The sequence below is a fragment of the Callorhinus ursinus genome, unplaced genomic scaffold (genome assembly GCF_003265705.2).
Source record: "Callorhinus ursinus isolate GAN/ISIS: 27379988/994484 unplaced genomic scaffold, GSC_fseal_2.0 scaffold24, whole genome shotgun sequence".
NCBI lineage: Eukaryota > Metazoa > Chordata > Mammalia > Carnivora > Otariidae > Callorhinus > Callorhinus ursinus.
The window spans coordinates 8,600,438-8,616,326 of NW_027397086.1; the positions used below are offsets into that span (position 1 = coordinate 8,600,438).

Sequence of the window (15,889 nt, forward strand, 5' to 3'; positions counted from 1 at the left end):
ACATCCAAATGGCCAACAGACACATGAAAAAGTGCTCAACATCGCTCGGCATCAGGGAAATCCAAATCAAAACCTCAATAAGATACCACCTCACACCAGTCAGAATGGCTAAAATTAACAAGTCAGGAAACGACAGATGTTGGCGGGGATGCGGAGAAAGGGGAACCGTCCTACACTGTTGGTGGGAATGCAAGCTAGTGCAACCACTCTGGAAAACAGTATGGAGTTTCCTCAAACAGTTGAAAATAGAGCTACCATATGATCCAGCAATTGCAGTACTGGGTATTTACCACAAAGATACAAATGTAGGGATCCGAAGGGGTACGTGCACCCCAATGTTTATAGCAGCAATGTCCACAATAGCCAAACTGTGGAAAGAGCCAAGATGTCCATCGACAGATGAATGGATAAAGAAGAAGTGGTATATATACACAATGGACTATTATGCAGCTATCAAAAGGAATGGGATGTTGCCATTTGCAACAACGTGGATAGAACTGGAGGGTGTTGTGCTGAGTGAAATAAGTCAATCAGAGAAAGACATGTATCATATGACCTCACTGATATGAGGAATTCTTAATCTCAGGAAACAAACTGAGGGTTGCTGGAGTGTGGGGGGATGGGAGGGATGGGGTGGCTGGGTGATAGACATTGGGGAGGGTATGTGCTATGGTGAGCGCTGTGAATTGTGCAAGACTGTTGAATCACAGATCTGTACCTCTGAAACAAATAATGCAATATATGTTAAGAAAAAAAAAAGAAGAAGGAGAAGATAGCAGGAGGGGAAGAATGAAGGGGAGTAAATCGGAGGGGGAGACGAACCATGAGAGACGATGGACTCTGAGAAACAAACTGAGGGTTCTAGAGGGGAGGGGGGTGGGGGGATGGGTTACCCTGGTGATGGGTATTAAAGAGGGCACGTTCTGCGTGGAGCACTGGGTGTTATGCAGAAACGATGAATCATGGAACACTACATCAAAAACTAATGATGTAATGTATGGTGATTAACATAACAATAAAAAATTTAAAGAAAAAAAGAGTAAAAACCATAATTGTCAGACAGGACAGATTTCAGTCTCCAGAACGATGTTAAGAAACGTTTGATTTTCAACAAGTTATTTACACTTTTTGATCCTCATGTATCCCATCTGAGATATGGAAACAATGAATTTGTGTTTCTATCAAAGAGTTGATAGAGAATCAGTATCATCACATATGTAAAGTGCCTAGTCTGGTCCCTTTCACAGTTAAGCACTCTATGGTTACTGTTATTATATAGTCTAAGCATAAGGAGGGTCTCTTGGCTGAAAATCCAGGTAAGATCAGATAGAATCCCTCAATTCCACAGTCAGTGGAGGGTTAAACCTATGTCAAGATATCTATAATTCCAAGAGGCTTGTGATTTTATTGTGATCTCTTTCTATAAGTTTCTGCTTCTGTTACTCTCCATACTGACCAGATAGATATGCAACTAAGCCCTTTCCTAATGACTCATATAAAGTAGTTCTGTGTGGAATGGTGTTTGCTAAAGATGTTTGGAGTATATGTGTTTGTGTGTGTTTTAGACGAAGTAGATACTTTAATAAAAGGAACAGTTTTTAACGGATTTTTCACCCACCTGCTATAAATATCCTTCGACCTATTTGTCTTGGCAAAATTTTCATGTCTGGTTAATTCCTGCATAGTCTCCAACTCACCCCAGCTGGTTTATTTCTCTCTCCTATACATCTTTATATGTGAGTAATGGAGAATAGCCTCTTATCTTTTGTGTGCTTCCCATGACCATTGCCCTTTTCTATGAACTGACTGTGGAGGGTCAGCAAAATAACATATTCTTGAATTTTGCATTTTCCCCTGAATAACTGTCAAGTGCCTGAACCATGTGCCAGCTCTGTAGGCCATGACCATGCTTTGGTTCTTATTTGGTTCTTATTCTTTTATGAGATTTGTTTGTGCAGCTGAGATTTATGTCTTCTCTTTTTTCCTTGTGAATTCTTATAATAAATCCCTGTGAAAATGTTGAATCCTACCTGAGCCCTGTGCTTCTGGAAAACAGTAACAGAGAAGAAATCCTCCCACCCTTTTGTGTTCTGAAAAATGGGTGAACTTTGAGCCTCTGCCAGAGTCCGAGTACCTCCCCTTCTTCATGTCTCCTCTGAAGTGTCCACTAATGTCAGGGGAAAACTTTCCCTAATCAACTATCCAATCTCACCATTGTCACCAGCTCATCCCACTTCGTGACATATGGTTCTTTCTAGCCTCATTCAGTTCCTTCTATAAAAGAAAAGCCCTTTTCTGCCTGACCTTTGAGACCCTTGCAGATCTCATGGTTGGGGTATTCTTCCTGTTACAGTAGGCCCCTCCCCTTTATTGCTATAGACCCTTTCCCTCCTCTTGCAATAATCCTTTCAAATAAAGTCTCTCCTTGATCAAGCCCAGAGTTGTTTTTTTTTTTAATTTGACACCTGTTACTTAAAAGTATACGTATTTTTGTGCCTTATAACAGAAAACAACACAAATAACACAAAATTTCACTCCAAAATCTTGTATTGCTTATGTTATTTTGTTTCCTCAGGCTCCTACAGATTTTTGGCTATCAGATTGTTGGCTTATCATCTAGCACATAATCTTTGTTTTTAAGTCCCAGAGACTGGCACGTGGTGAGTAAGAAATAGAAATTTGTTGAATGAACAAGTGAATTCACAAACCTGTGAGTTGCCAAAGAAATTTACAGACAAGCAATGACTTTAATATTTTTCAGAACTCACAAATGAACAAAAGCATTTTTTCCTGCCCAATTCTGTTTTTCTGGTAGGTAGATTGGGTCACATCTGTTAAGGAAGAAGAATCCCTAGCAATTGGTGGCATCTATTGCTAGGGTTATTGGGACCTAATATTTGCTCCCTGAGAGAGTGGTGCACTTGAATTTGGGTCATTTGAAATTAATAAGAAGAGACAATGCACAGTCGGCTGTGCCAGGTGGGAAACAGAGAAGAATGCTGAGATGCTGTGCTCTTGAGGAACTGGCCTGGGACTGATTCACCAAAAGTCATCTACTGGGCTGATTTCATTTGTTTACTATATAATAACTGTAGAAATCAGGACCTTAATCTTTGAAGTGATACAAAGGAAGGACTCATGACCATTACAAGGGGAAAAAGAGAGCTCTTGATGTTGAAGAGCACTTGGGCTAATAAGTTACACACACACACACACACACACACACACACACACACACACACACACACACTTAAAGTCATTCAGACAGCTTTAAATGACTACATAAGAACATTCAGCCTTATGAATAAGGATATCTATGAATAAGGAGTTTCTAGTGATCAAACTCAAGGATGGGAGGGAATTCAGCAGGACTGAGATTAAGCGAAAGGCATGTGATTTTCTGGAAAGGAGATGTGGGTGACCAAAATTTAGACTGGGCCACAGAGAACAAGATTCAGGTAGACCTTGTCCCAGCCAGAAATATTAGAGACCACTGGGAAGTAGGCATCATATTTAGGAGTAGCTTCAACACATTAATTTTATCACAAGAAATAAATGTTCTTCTATCAGGGATGAAACACATCATTGAAGTTACCATCCTTCAGAATCGAATGACAGACATATTAAAAACCTGCAGTCAGGGGCAAGAGATTAATGGGATCTCTTTAAGACCTCAGATCCTCTTAATGGCATTTTACCCGGTGCATCAGCTTTGTCAAGCCCTGCTTCATGTCTTTGTTCCTCAGACTATAGATAAATGGATTTAGCATGGGAGTCAGTATGGTGTAGATGATTGTTGCTATTCGATCCTTGACAGTGTAGTTGGACAGGGGCTGGAAATAGACATAGCTAATGCTTCCATAAAACAGGGTCACCACTGTGAGATGAGAGCCACAGGTGGAAAATGCTTTGTGTTTCCAGGCAGCTGAAGGAATCTTCAGAACAGTGGTAAGGATTCTCAAATAAGAGATGATGATGCATGAAAAGGGTGTCATTATGACAGCCAACCCTTCTGTCATTACCGTGATTTCTTTGACAAAATGGGAGGAACAGGACAATTTTAGCACTGACTGGTCATCACAGAAAAAATGGTGGATGACATTGGAGGCACAGAAGATGAGTTGATTGGTTAGGATAATGTGCAGGAGGGAGTGGAGGTATGGAATGCAGAAGGAGAGGATCAGAAGCAGGACACAGCATCTGTGGTTCATGATGGTGCTATAGTGAAGGGGATTACATATGGCTACGTAGCGGTCAATGGCCATGGCTGCCAGGAGGAAGCTGTCTATGTTTCCAAAGGCTAGGAAGAAGTACATCTGGGTCAGACATTCACCATAAGAGATGGCCTTTGTCTCTGATAAGAAGTTCACCAGCATCTTGGGAATAATGACTGTCACATAGCAAATGTCAACAAAGGACAGGATGCCCAAGAAAAAGTACATGGGTGTCTGGAGGTGAGTGTCTGAGTGGATGGCTAGGATGATGAGCAGGTTTCCTACCACTGTGATGAGGTAGATGGGGAGAAACACAGCAAAGAGTGGCTTCTGATGTTCAGATCGAGAAGAAAGTCCCAGGAGGATGAATTCAGAGGGTCTTGTTAGATTATTTCTTCCCATAGCCTTCAGTTCAGCTAAAGATAAACTACCATTATAACAGACTCTTCCAACATTGATACAATCTATCCAGTATTCCTATCAGCAATTAAAACAACTAAAATATTACAGTTACCTGTATTATGACTTCTTTCCATTAATGTTCAGAATTCAGAAATTAATGTATGTTTTAACCTCCTTTCAGTGTTCTGCTGCAAAGAGAGACTAATAGAGGGAAAACAGAAATGGGAAAGAGAAAAAGGAAGAGAGACAGGGAGAGAGAATGAGAGAGAAAGAGAATTCTCTGAAAGGGGAGGAGAAAATCTTGGAGAAAAAATTATCTTCTGATTGAGGATTTTCAGTCATCAGTTCATGGCAGGATGATCAGCAGTTTGCTTCCCATTTAATTGCCGGCTGATGGAATGATGATTTCTGTGAACTCTGATGTTTCTCTCTGCATCAATTATTCTGGAGGCTGAAAATTATCTGAAAAAGACATTAAAATATGAAGTCACCCAACAGTTACTCTATGCCTCTCACTTTTTAGTGAAAATTAATTGGAGTGAAAGAAGAAGCATGAAAAGAAAAAAGATAGGCAGACAGAGATAATAGGGTAGTGAAAACATTTCTTTTAATGCTACTATCAATTCCATCCTTGTACCCAATCCCTGGATTTAAAATTGTTGGTGGTGGTGTTATGTGCTTGTTTGTGTTGTAATTCTTTTCCAGATTCCTGTTTTAGCTATAGATAGGCTGCCCAGAAAAACCACAGAGGGAAGGCACCTGCTCCTAGACAAGATTTCAACCTTCATGATTCTGAAGGTTTTCTCCCCTGCCTCCTCTGGACTTTCCACATGCTGAGGGGACTGTAGACGCTCATAGACTCCACCCTCTGTCAAGGGAATGTCCTTTGAGACTGTGAAGAAGTCCCTGAAGTTTAGGTAGAGGAGACATTAGAAAACAAGTTAACAATTATTGAAGTTTTAGAGTTTCCTCCCCAAGGATCCTGGGGAGTATCAGTGCTTTCTTTCGCTCTTGGCAATCCCATCTTGACCTGGCTGCTTTAGGTCAAAAAGAACACCCAAATGAGGTTGGCTCTGATGACAGATGCACAGTGCTGGTCTCCCAAACTTCAAGCATTTATCTCATAGCTGTATTATTTATGCTGAAAGACAGTCCATAGTCAGATAACCTTTTTTCAGAGTCCACATAGCTTTGGACTCAAAAGACTAGAACACCAGATACTACCACTTTCCCGTCTCTCAAGCTTAGAAGCAGCTCCTGGTCAATGTTCTTAGAACTTCAGAATATAAAAATTAATAGAGTTAAGATTTTAGACACCAGACTTTACTCTTCACTCTTCTCTCTGAAGCATCCCTGTGTCTGCTTGTAAAACACTGATGTTTGATCCTTGTTTTTCCACTCAGGGAAACCACCAGGTGAATATATTTTATGTTTTATGAAATCCCGAGTTCCTGGTTATTTGGAGCATTTCACTTTGTGTGTATTGCAGAATTCCCAAATTAGGACTCAAACCCCCCTGTCTCCCAGGATAACCATCACCCAAGAATATCCCATTTTTCATGATTTATTGCCCCTTTATCCATTTATACTATCACACCTTTGTTTATACTCTCCCTCATCTGCTATACCTAACCTGCAAGGCTTGAATTCAGCCTCTTCCAGGACACTTTGCTTGATGACTACCAGTTGGAATGGGTCTGTCTTTTCATGTCCTCTTTTTTAAAAATTTTATTTTATTATGTTACGTTAGTCACCATATAATACATCATTAGTTTTTGATGTAGTGATCCACGATTCATTGTTTTTGTATAACACCCAGTGCACCATGCAGTATGTGCCCTCCTTAATACCCATCACCGGGCTAACCCATCCCCCCACCCCCCCTCCCCTCTAAAACCCTCAGTTTGTTTCTCAGCGTCCATAGTCTCTCATGGTTCATCTCTCTTTCTGATTTCCCCCCCTTCACTTTCCCCTTCCTTCTCCTAATGTCCTCCCTGCTAGTCCTTATGTTCCACAAATAAGTGAAACCCTATGATAATTGACTTTGTCTGCTTGACTTATTTCACTTAGCATAATCTCCTCCAGTCCCATCCATGTTGATGTAAAAGTTGGGTATTCATCCTTTCTGATGGCTGAGTAATAGTCCATTGTATATATGGGCCACATCTTCTTCATCCAGTCATCTGTCGAAGGGCATCTTGGCTCCTTCCACAGTTTGGCTATTGCGGACATTGCTGCTATGAACACTGGGGTGCATATGGCCCTTCTTTTCACTACATCTGTATCTTTGGGGTAAATACCCAGGAGTGCAATTGCTGGGTCATAGGGTAGCTCTATTTTTAATTTTTTGAGGCACCTCCACACTGTTTTCCAAAGTGGCTGTACCAACTTGCATTCCCACCAACAGTGTAAGAGGGTTCCCCTTTCTCCACAACCTCTCCAACATTTGTTATTTCTTGCCTTGTCAATTTTTGCCATTCTAACTGGTGTAAGGTGGTATCTCAATGTAGTTTTGATTTGAATTTCCCTGTTGGCTAATGATGATGAACATTTTTTCATGTGTCTGTTAGCCATTTGTATGTCTTATTCAGAGAAGTGTCTGTTCATGTCTTCTGCCCATTTTTTGACTTGATTATTTGTTTTTTGGGTGTTGAGTTTGAGAAGTTCTTTATAGATCTTGGATACCAGCCCTTTATCTGTAGTGTCATTTGCAAATATCCTCTCCCGTTCTGTGGGTTGCCTCTTTGTTTTGTTGACTGTTGCCTTTGCTGTGCAGAAGCTTTTTATCTTGAGGAAGTCCCAAAAGTTCATTTTTGCTTTTGTTTCACTAGTCTTTGGAGATGTATCTTGAAAGAAGTTTTTGTGGCCAATGTCAGAGAGGTTACTGCCTATGTTCTCTTCTAGGATTTTGATGGATTCTTGTGTCACATTGAGGTCTTTCATCCATTTAGAGTTTATCTTTGTGTATGGTGTTAGAGAATGGTCGAGTTTCATTCTTCTGCATGTGGCTGTCCAATTTTCCCAGCACCATTTATTGAAGAGACTGTCTTTTTTCCATTGCATGTTTTTTCTTGCTTTGTCAAAGATTATTTGACCATAGAGTTGAGGGTCCATATCTGGGCGCTCTGTTCTGTTCCATTGGTCTATGTGTCTGTTTTTGTGCCAGTACCATGCTGTCTTGGTGATCACTGCTTTGTAATATAGCTTGAAATTGATGCCCCCAGCTTTGTTTTTCTCTTTCAACATTTCCTTGGCAATTCGGAGTCTTTTCCAATTCCATACAAATTTTAGGATTGTTTGTTCCAGCACTTTGAAAAATGTCATGTCCTCTTTTAATGCTTTTACTCTAGTCAGTGTCTCAATCTCTTTGTCTTATTGCTTATACATTAATTTAAAGAGCCACAAATTAATAATTTAGTGAGTGCTTCCTCCATACTAGGCACTTGGCTAAATGAAGCAAATGTAGTATCTCACTTAATTATTGGGTCACCTTTATGAAATAAGTGGTCTTATTTTCTTTAATTCAGAGATGAGGAGTCTGAGATCAGAAAGGTGAAGTGGGCTGCCCAATTGAACACAGCTAGTTAGTGACAGAATCAGTTTGAAACATCTCATGAGGTTATTTAATATCTGCTTGACTCCATGCTCTTAACCTGACACTCTCCTGCTTTTTCATGATGCTAGTGAAAAAGCTTTTGGAATCATGTGCTGAATCACAATTCTCAAATAAATCATGCTTCCAAAAAAGGAACTGTTTCTTATTACATTGAAATTTTAAAAGCACATTATTAGGTTAAGCTGCCTCCCATAGGACTATATAATCCTTGACATCAGCACTTATGCCTATTAATATCTGCTTGCTCCAATCAGTCAGTTAGTTCATAAATATTTCTTGAAGGCCTGCTATATGCCAGGAATTGTGCTAGATGCTGAAGATACAATGGAATATAAAAGAGGCAGTTTCTACCACATATGACTCCCCCCAGTACCTTGTCCAAGATAGTAGTTTCTCAATAAGCAATCATCGTATTTCTTCATTTTTTATTTTTGGTCATTAAAAATAAAAAAGTAGAAAAGCCTAAAGAGAAAAAGTAGTAATAATCCAGGTTCCCATCACTCAGAATGGTTGACTACAGTAACATTTTGCCCTGTTTTCCCTCAGTCTTTTATTGGTTTCATTTATTCACAAACCTTTATATACTTTTTAAAAAAGATTTTATTTATGTATTTGAAAAAGAGAGAGAGCGAGTGTGCACATGAGTTGTGGGGGAAGGGCAGAGAGGAAGGAGAGAGAATCTCAAGCAGACTCCCCACTGAACAGGGAGCCTGATGCAGGGCTCAATCCCAGGACCCTGAGATCACAACCTGAGCCAAAGGCAGACGCTTAATGACTGAACCACCCAGGCGCCCCTATAAACTTAAAAAAAAAAAGATTTATTTGAGAGAGAGAGAGAGCGCATGCGCACGTGCACCAGTGGGGGGAGGGGCAAAGGGAGAGAGAGAAGCAGACTCCCCACTCGCTGATCACGGAGCTCAATGTGGGGCTTGATCTCATAACCCTGGGATCATGACCTGAGCCCAAATTAGACACTTAACTGACTGAGCCACCCAGGCACCCCTTAAACTTTTATAAAGATATGGTACATATGTACAATGGAATATTACTCAGCCATCAGAAAGGCTGAATACCCACCATTTGCATCGACATGGATGGGACTGGAGGGGATTATGCTAAGTGAAATAAATCAAGCAGAGAAAGACAATTATTGTATGGTTTCACTCATATGTGGAACCTAAGGAATAGCAGGGAGGACCATAGGGGAAGGGGAGGGAAAACCAAATAGGAAGAAATCAGAGAAGGAGACACCCATAAGAGACTCTGGACTCTGGGAAACAAACTGAGGGTTACAGAAGGGAGGTGGTTGGGGGATGGGGTAACTGGGTGATGGGTATTGAGGGCACGTGTTGTGATGAGCACTGGGTGTTATAATACACAATTAATGAATCATTGAATATTACATCAAAAATTAATGATGTACTATATGTTGGCTAACTGAACATAATAAAACAAAAGTACTTAGTGTGGGAACTGCCCTATGTGCTTTTTTTAAAAAAAGATTTTATTTATTTGTTAGAGAGAGAGAGAGAGAGGGAGAGTGCACGCACTAGTGACAAACAGACTCCTCACTGAGTGGGAGGCCAAACTGGGACTCGATCCCAGGACTCTGAGATCATGACCTAAGCCAAAGTCAGATGTTCAACCAACTGAGCCAACCAGGTGCCCCAGTGCCCTATGTATTTCTTAAGTATTGACTCATTTTTATTTTCCTAATAACCCTATTAGGTAGATACCACTTTTATATTTTTTTATTGAGTATTTTTGAGGTATCATTGACATATAAAAGCTTTACATATTTAACATATACAGTTCAGTGATAAATCTACACCTGTGAAACCATCACCACCATCAGAGCCATAAACATATCTATTACCTCCCAAAGTTTCCTCTAACCCCATCCACTACTACTACTATTATTATTTGTGATAAGGGCACTTAACATAAGAACTACCTTCTTAGTAAATTTTTTTAAAGATTTTATTTATTTTTTGAGAGAGAGAGAGAATGAGAGACAGAGAGCACGAGAGGGAAGAGGGTCAGAGGGAGAAGCAGACCCCCCGCTGAGCAGAGAGCCCGATGTGGGACTCAATCCCGGGACTCCAGGATCATGACCTGAGCCGAAGGCAGTTGCTTAACCAACTGAGCCACCCAGGCTCCCCCTTCTTAGTAAATTTTAAGTATACATTATAGTATTGTTAGTTATAGGCATTATGCTATGTAGTGGATCTTTAGAACTTTATCTTGCACAACTGAAACTTTGTATTCTTTGATGATCACTGCCCCCCATCTCCCTCCCTTCAACCCCTGGGAGCCACCATTCTACTCTCTGCTTCTCTGAGTTTTGACTACTTTAGAGTCCACATATATGGGAGATCATGCAAAATTTTTTTCTGTGTCTGGCTTATTTCACTTAGCATGTCCTCAATCCATGTTGTCACAAGTGATAGGATTCTTTCTATTTTAAGGCTGAATAATATTCCACTGTACATATATACCACATTTTCTTTATCCGTCAATGGACATTTAGGTTGTTTCCTTATCTTGGTTATTGTGAGTAATGCTGCAGTGAACATGGGAGTGCGGGTATCTCTTTGGGATCCTGATTTCAATTCCTTTGAGTAAACCAAGAATGGGATTGCTGGATATGGTAGTTCTAGTTTTAATTTTTTTTTAATTTTTTAATTTTTTAAATTAACATATAATGTATTATTTGTTTCAGGGGTACAGGTCTGTGATCCATCAGTCTTACACAACACCCAGCACTCACCACAACATATACCCTCCCCAGTGTCCATCACCCAGCCACCTCATCCCCCCACCTCCTTCCCTCCAGCAACCCTCAGTTTGTTTCCTAAGATTAAGAGTGTCTTATGGTTTGTCTACCTCTCTGGTTTCGTCTTGTTTCATTTTTTCCTCTCTTCCGCTGTGATCCTCTGCCTTGTTTCTTAAATTCCGTGTATCAGTGAGATGATATGATAATTAGGAACTTCCATACTGTTTTTCATAATGGCTATACCAGTTGACATTCCTACCCGCAGGTGCCAGGTTTCCTTTAATCCACATCCTTGTCAGCAATTGTTCCCTCTTGCTGAAAATTTAATAATAGCCATCCTAATAGTTGATAACTGTTTGTGGTGATAACATTTCCCTGATGACTAGTGATGTTGAGCACCTTTTTATGCGCTTTTTGGCCATTTGAATGCCTTTTTTTGGAAAAGTATTCAGGTCCTTTGCTCATTTATCCTATTTTATTTATTAAATGGAAGTATGGTTGACATATAATACATTAGTTTTAGGTGTACACCGTGGTGATTTGATGTTTATATACATTACAAAGTGCTCACTACAATAAGGCTAGTTACCATCTGCCACCATACAAAGTTGTTACAATATTACTGACTGTCTCCCCTATCCTGTACTGTACATCACCATGACTCATTTTTTAAATTTTTTTAAAGATTTTTATTTATTTGAGAGAGAGAGAATGAGAGACAGAGAGCACGAGAGGGAAGAGGTTCAGAGGGAGAAGCAGACTCCCTGCTGAGCAGGGAGCCCGATGCGGGACTCGATCCCAGGACTCCAGGATCATGACCTGAGCCGAAGGCAGTCACCCAACCAACTGAGCCACCCAGGTGCCCCACCGTGACTCATTTATTTTATGACTGCAAGTTTGTCCTCTTAATCCCCTTCGTCCATCTCCCCACCTCACTCCCTTCTGGCAACCAAGTTTGTTCCCTGTATTTATGAGTTTGTTTGCTTTGTTTTGTTTGTGTATTTGTTTTTTATTTAAATTCCAGTTAGTTAACATACAGTGTGGTGTTAGTTTCAGGTGTACAATATAGCGATTCAATACTCCTGTACCATTTGCTCATTTTTTTTTAAAGATTTTATTTATTTGACAGAAAGAGACACAGCGAGAGAGGGAACACAGGTAGTGGGAATGGGAGAGGGAGAAGCAGGCTTCCCACAGAGCAGGGAGCCCGATGTGGGACTCGATCCCTGGGCCCTGGGATCAGTGACCTGAGCCGAAGGCAGACGCTTAACGACTGAGCCACCCAGGTGCCCCCATTTTCTCATTTTTAATTGAGTTATTTGTGGGTTTTTTTGTTTTGTTTTGTTTTTTGCTATTGAGTTGTTCGAGTTCCTTGTATGTCTTGGATATTGACCCCTCATCAGATATATGATTTGTAAATATGTCATTTCCCATTACATAGGTTGCAATTTCATTTTGTTGATGGTTTCCTTTGCTGTGAAGAAATGTTTTAATTTGATATAATCCCGCTTATTTTTGCTTTTGTTATCCTTGCTTTTGGTGTCTTACTAAAAAAGTCATTGCCAAGACCAATGTCAAGGAGTTTTCTCTATGTTCCTTCTAGGAGTTTTATGGTTTCAGGTCTTAACAGTTAAGTCTTTAATCCAGTTTGAGTTGAGTTTTGTGTATGGCATAAGATTTGGGTAAAATCTCATTTTCTTTTTCATGTGAATATACATGAGGAGCCCAACATGAAGGATTGGTTAAATTCCAGCTCTGTCCAAACTGAGGAATGTTTCCACTCGTGTTCATTCTTTCATTCAATAAATATTTCCTATTATAGATAATGCTGCTATAAATAGACAAATTATAGAAGCAGTTCAAGTATCCATTGACTAATTATTGGATAAAGAAGGGGTGGTATAAAATGGAATATTACTCAGCCATAAAAAAGAATGTAATCTTGTCATTTTCAATGATGTGGATAGAGCTAGAAAGTATTTTTTTTGGCGTCCCATATTTTTTTTTTTAAGGATTTTATTTATTTATTTGACAGAGACACAGCGAGAGAGGGAACACAAGCAGGGGGAGTGGGAGAGGGAGAAGCAGGCTCCTGGCTGAGCAAGGAGCCCGATGCGGGGTTCGCTCCCAAGAGTCTGGGATCATGACCTGAGCTGAAGGCAGATGTTTAAGGACTGAGCCACCCAGGCACCCCCCCATACTTTTATTATTATTTTTTTAAAGGCTTAAAACATATTTTAATAAGCTGATGCTGTATTACTGCTCCATTTCTCAGAAAAACTCCAAAGATATCAGGGACAAATCAAACATGGTACACCAATAAAAAAATGCACAGCATAACTACATAAGAGAGGCAAGGCTCAGAGCTACTCTCCGACCTTCAGCACACAACAACCCTGTTCCCAACATTGTACGAGGCCTGTCAAGAAAAGCTGTGAACAGCAACATCATAGACACAAAAGGGCTGTTCCTGGGTTGTCCTAACCCAAGAAAAAAAGATGGAGGCAACTTAACACGAGATTTTTTTTTTTAAAGATACACTAAAATGAAAATCTCTAAGAGAAAATGTCTTCCTTAGGACATGAAGGGGTAATATATGGGATGTAACAGAACCGTATTTATGTTGTCTGTGACCTCTGTGGACATTTGCCTGAATTCCCACCTGTGAGTGAATGGAACAATGGAATGCTTGTTTTTGTGGTGTATGTGGCCATGTCTCTGGGGTTTGGAGGGTATAATGAGAAACCAAATAGAACAGGATGGACAAAGAATGGAATGATCAAGATTAATGGGGGCTCTAACTGGATCCATTTTGCCCTGGTTTCCACCCCTGACAGGCCCTCAACAATCACATGAGACTTCAGGAATGCACCACACAAAATCAATTAGTTAAATGATATACCACACAGAACTGATTTGTTAAATATCGCCCCTCCCTTGCCCTCAGCCTCCAGCAAACTCCCTCAGAATAGTACAGGCAAGGAAGACCTAACTATTGGGAGGAATCCCTAACACTTTTCCAGGGCAGAATTCTGGCTAGTCCAAAAAGGGTCCTTCTCTTAAGGGTTTTTGGGAAACTAGACATTGAAATTTTTATTAGTCTTGGCGATGTTTGTTTGGAGCATATTCAGCTCCAGGAGCTGCACGGTTGAATGCAGGAGGGGTTCCACCAATTGCCCCAATTCCTTCCATTGTAGAAGCTTGGCCAAAGCGTTCAGTTGTTGGTGGGGTCATTCCCAAGTTTCCATCTGGCATCATAGTGGCAGGTCCTGGAGGAGCTGGGGTACCAGCTGGTACTGGAGCAGGGGTCATGGCGCCTCTGTTGTTTATGCCCATAGCACCTCCCATAGCCATCTGGCCCATCCGTATCTCCTGTTCTCTCACATCAGGGAATGTTCCCTTGAATCCTTCCTGGTGTTGCTGCATCATTTCTTCCTGTTGCCACCGCATCTCTTCCTCACAGCGCCTGCGTTCCTCCTCCTGCCTGAGCTCCAGTTGCTTTCGTTTTTGCACTTCTTAGTTGTGCAGCTCTTCCATCCTCCAAAGTTCTTCTTGACACCTCATCAAATCCTGTCTCATTAGCATGACCTGGTGCTCATGGCGAGCAGCCTCCATCTCCATCTCCAGCTTCTCGCCAGCTTCCTTGATGTTGTGGTCCAATTGGTCCTGCTGCTGCTTCTCCATCTCACTGAGTGCCTTCCAGTGCATGGCATACTCATACTCAAAGGAGCCAGGCTGTGCAAATCTGGGTGGCTGCTCTTGCTCTTTGTGAAATTGCTGGTTCTTTATAACCAACTTCTCTGGAAGTCCCTCTTCATCATCCAACTGGTCCATGCGCTCCACAGTCACAGGCCAAGGAAATGTGGTTAGCAGGAAGGAGCCTTCACTGCACCTGTCCAGAGCTTTCTGAGCAGCTGGCTTCCCTGAGAATTCAACAATGCCTTTTCCTGAGGGCCTTCCTCGATCATCCACGATGACTACAACCCTTTCCACCTGGCCAAACACCGAAAAGGCTTCCTCCAGCAGTTCATTGGAAACATACTGAGGAAGGTTTTGGACTGTAAGGGATACACTATGGCAGGCAAAGTGCACACGCAGCTGCTTTCCACAGAGTGGCATGTTGTCCAGTTCTTCTTTGGCAGTCTCTGCTAGAGTTCATGTTTCCAAGTGGATAAAGCCAAAGCCCTTATCCTTATGAATGAAGACTTCGTCTGCCTTCCCGTATTTCTCATATAGTTTCATCTCCTCCTCAGTGATGTCAGGAGGAAGATTGCCCACAAAGAGCCAGCTATGTTGGGTGAAGGTCTTCTCTCCTGGTTTCCTAAAATTCTTCACGTCAATAGGCCTTCATTTTGACTGCTGGCTTGTTGCCCATTTGTAGGTATTGGTGGTGGTGGTGGCTACTGCTATTGTTGCTGGTGGTGCTGCTGGGGGTGATGCTGATGATGCTTCCTTGGAGTATGGTTTTACTTCTCCAAGTGAAAGGTTTTATTGCTCTGCATTTTTGCACCCCTCTACTGACTGTTCTCTCCTCAGAGTAACGGCAATGCTACACGGCCTCTACCATCCCGAGAAAAGAGTGCACAGCCGCCAGAAATGAGCTAAAGGCAGTTTAGATTTACAAAAAAAATTGCACAGAAAGTACAGAGAATTCCCACATACTCCCTTCCCACCTCATAGTTTTCTCATTTATTAACATATTGTATTAGTGTGATATATTTCTTACAATTGATGAGTCAACATTGATACATTATTATTTTATTTTTTTCATAATGTTAAAAGTTTTAATTGCCCAGGAAATCATAGTAATTCTAAATTCATGTCCCCAAATATATGGCCTTAATGTATAGAAACAAAATTTGACACAACTAAACAATAATA

The 15,889-nt window shown here is 41.0% G+C and overlaps 1 protein-coding gene and 1 pseudogene across 1 annotated transcript; both read right to left on the reverse strand.

Annotated features, from left to right (window-relative positions):
- Positions 1-3,683: 3,683 nt before the first annotated feature.
- On the reverse strand, positions 3,684-4,631 carry LOC112836661 (olfactory receptor 1L1). The gene has a single exon (XM_025888559.2). It carries the CDS (start codon positions 4,614-4,616, stop codon positions 3,684-3,686), a length of 933 nt encoding a protein of 310 aa, XP_025744344.1. The 5' UTR covers positions 4,617-4,631.
- Positions 4,632-13,856: 9,225 nt separating this feature from the next.
- On the reverse strand, positions 13,857-15,566 carry LOC112836662 (non-POU domain-containing octamer-binding protein pseudogene; annotated as a pseudogene).
- Between the last annotated feature and the right edge of the window lie 323 nt (positions 15,567-15,889).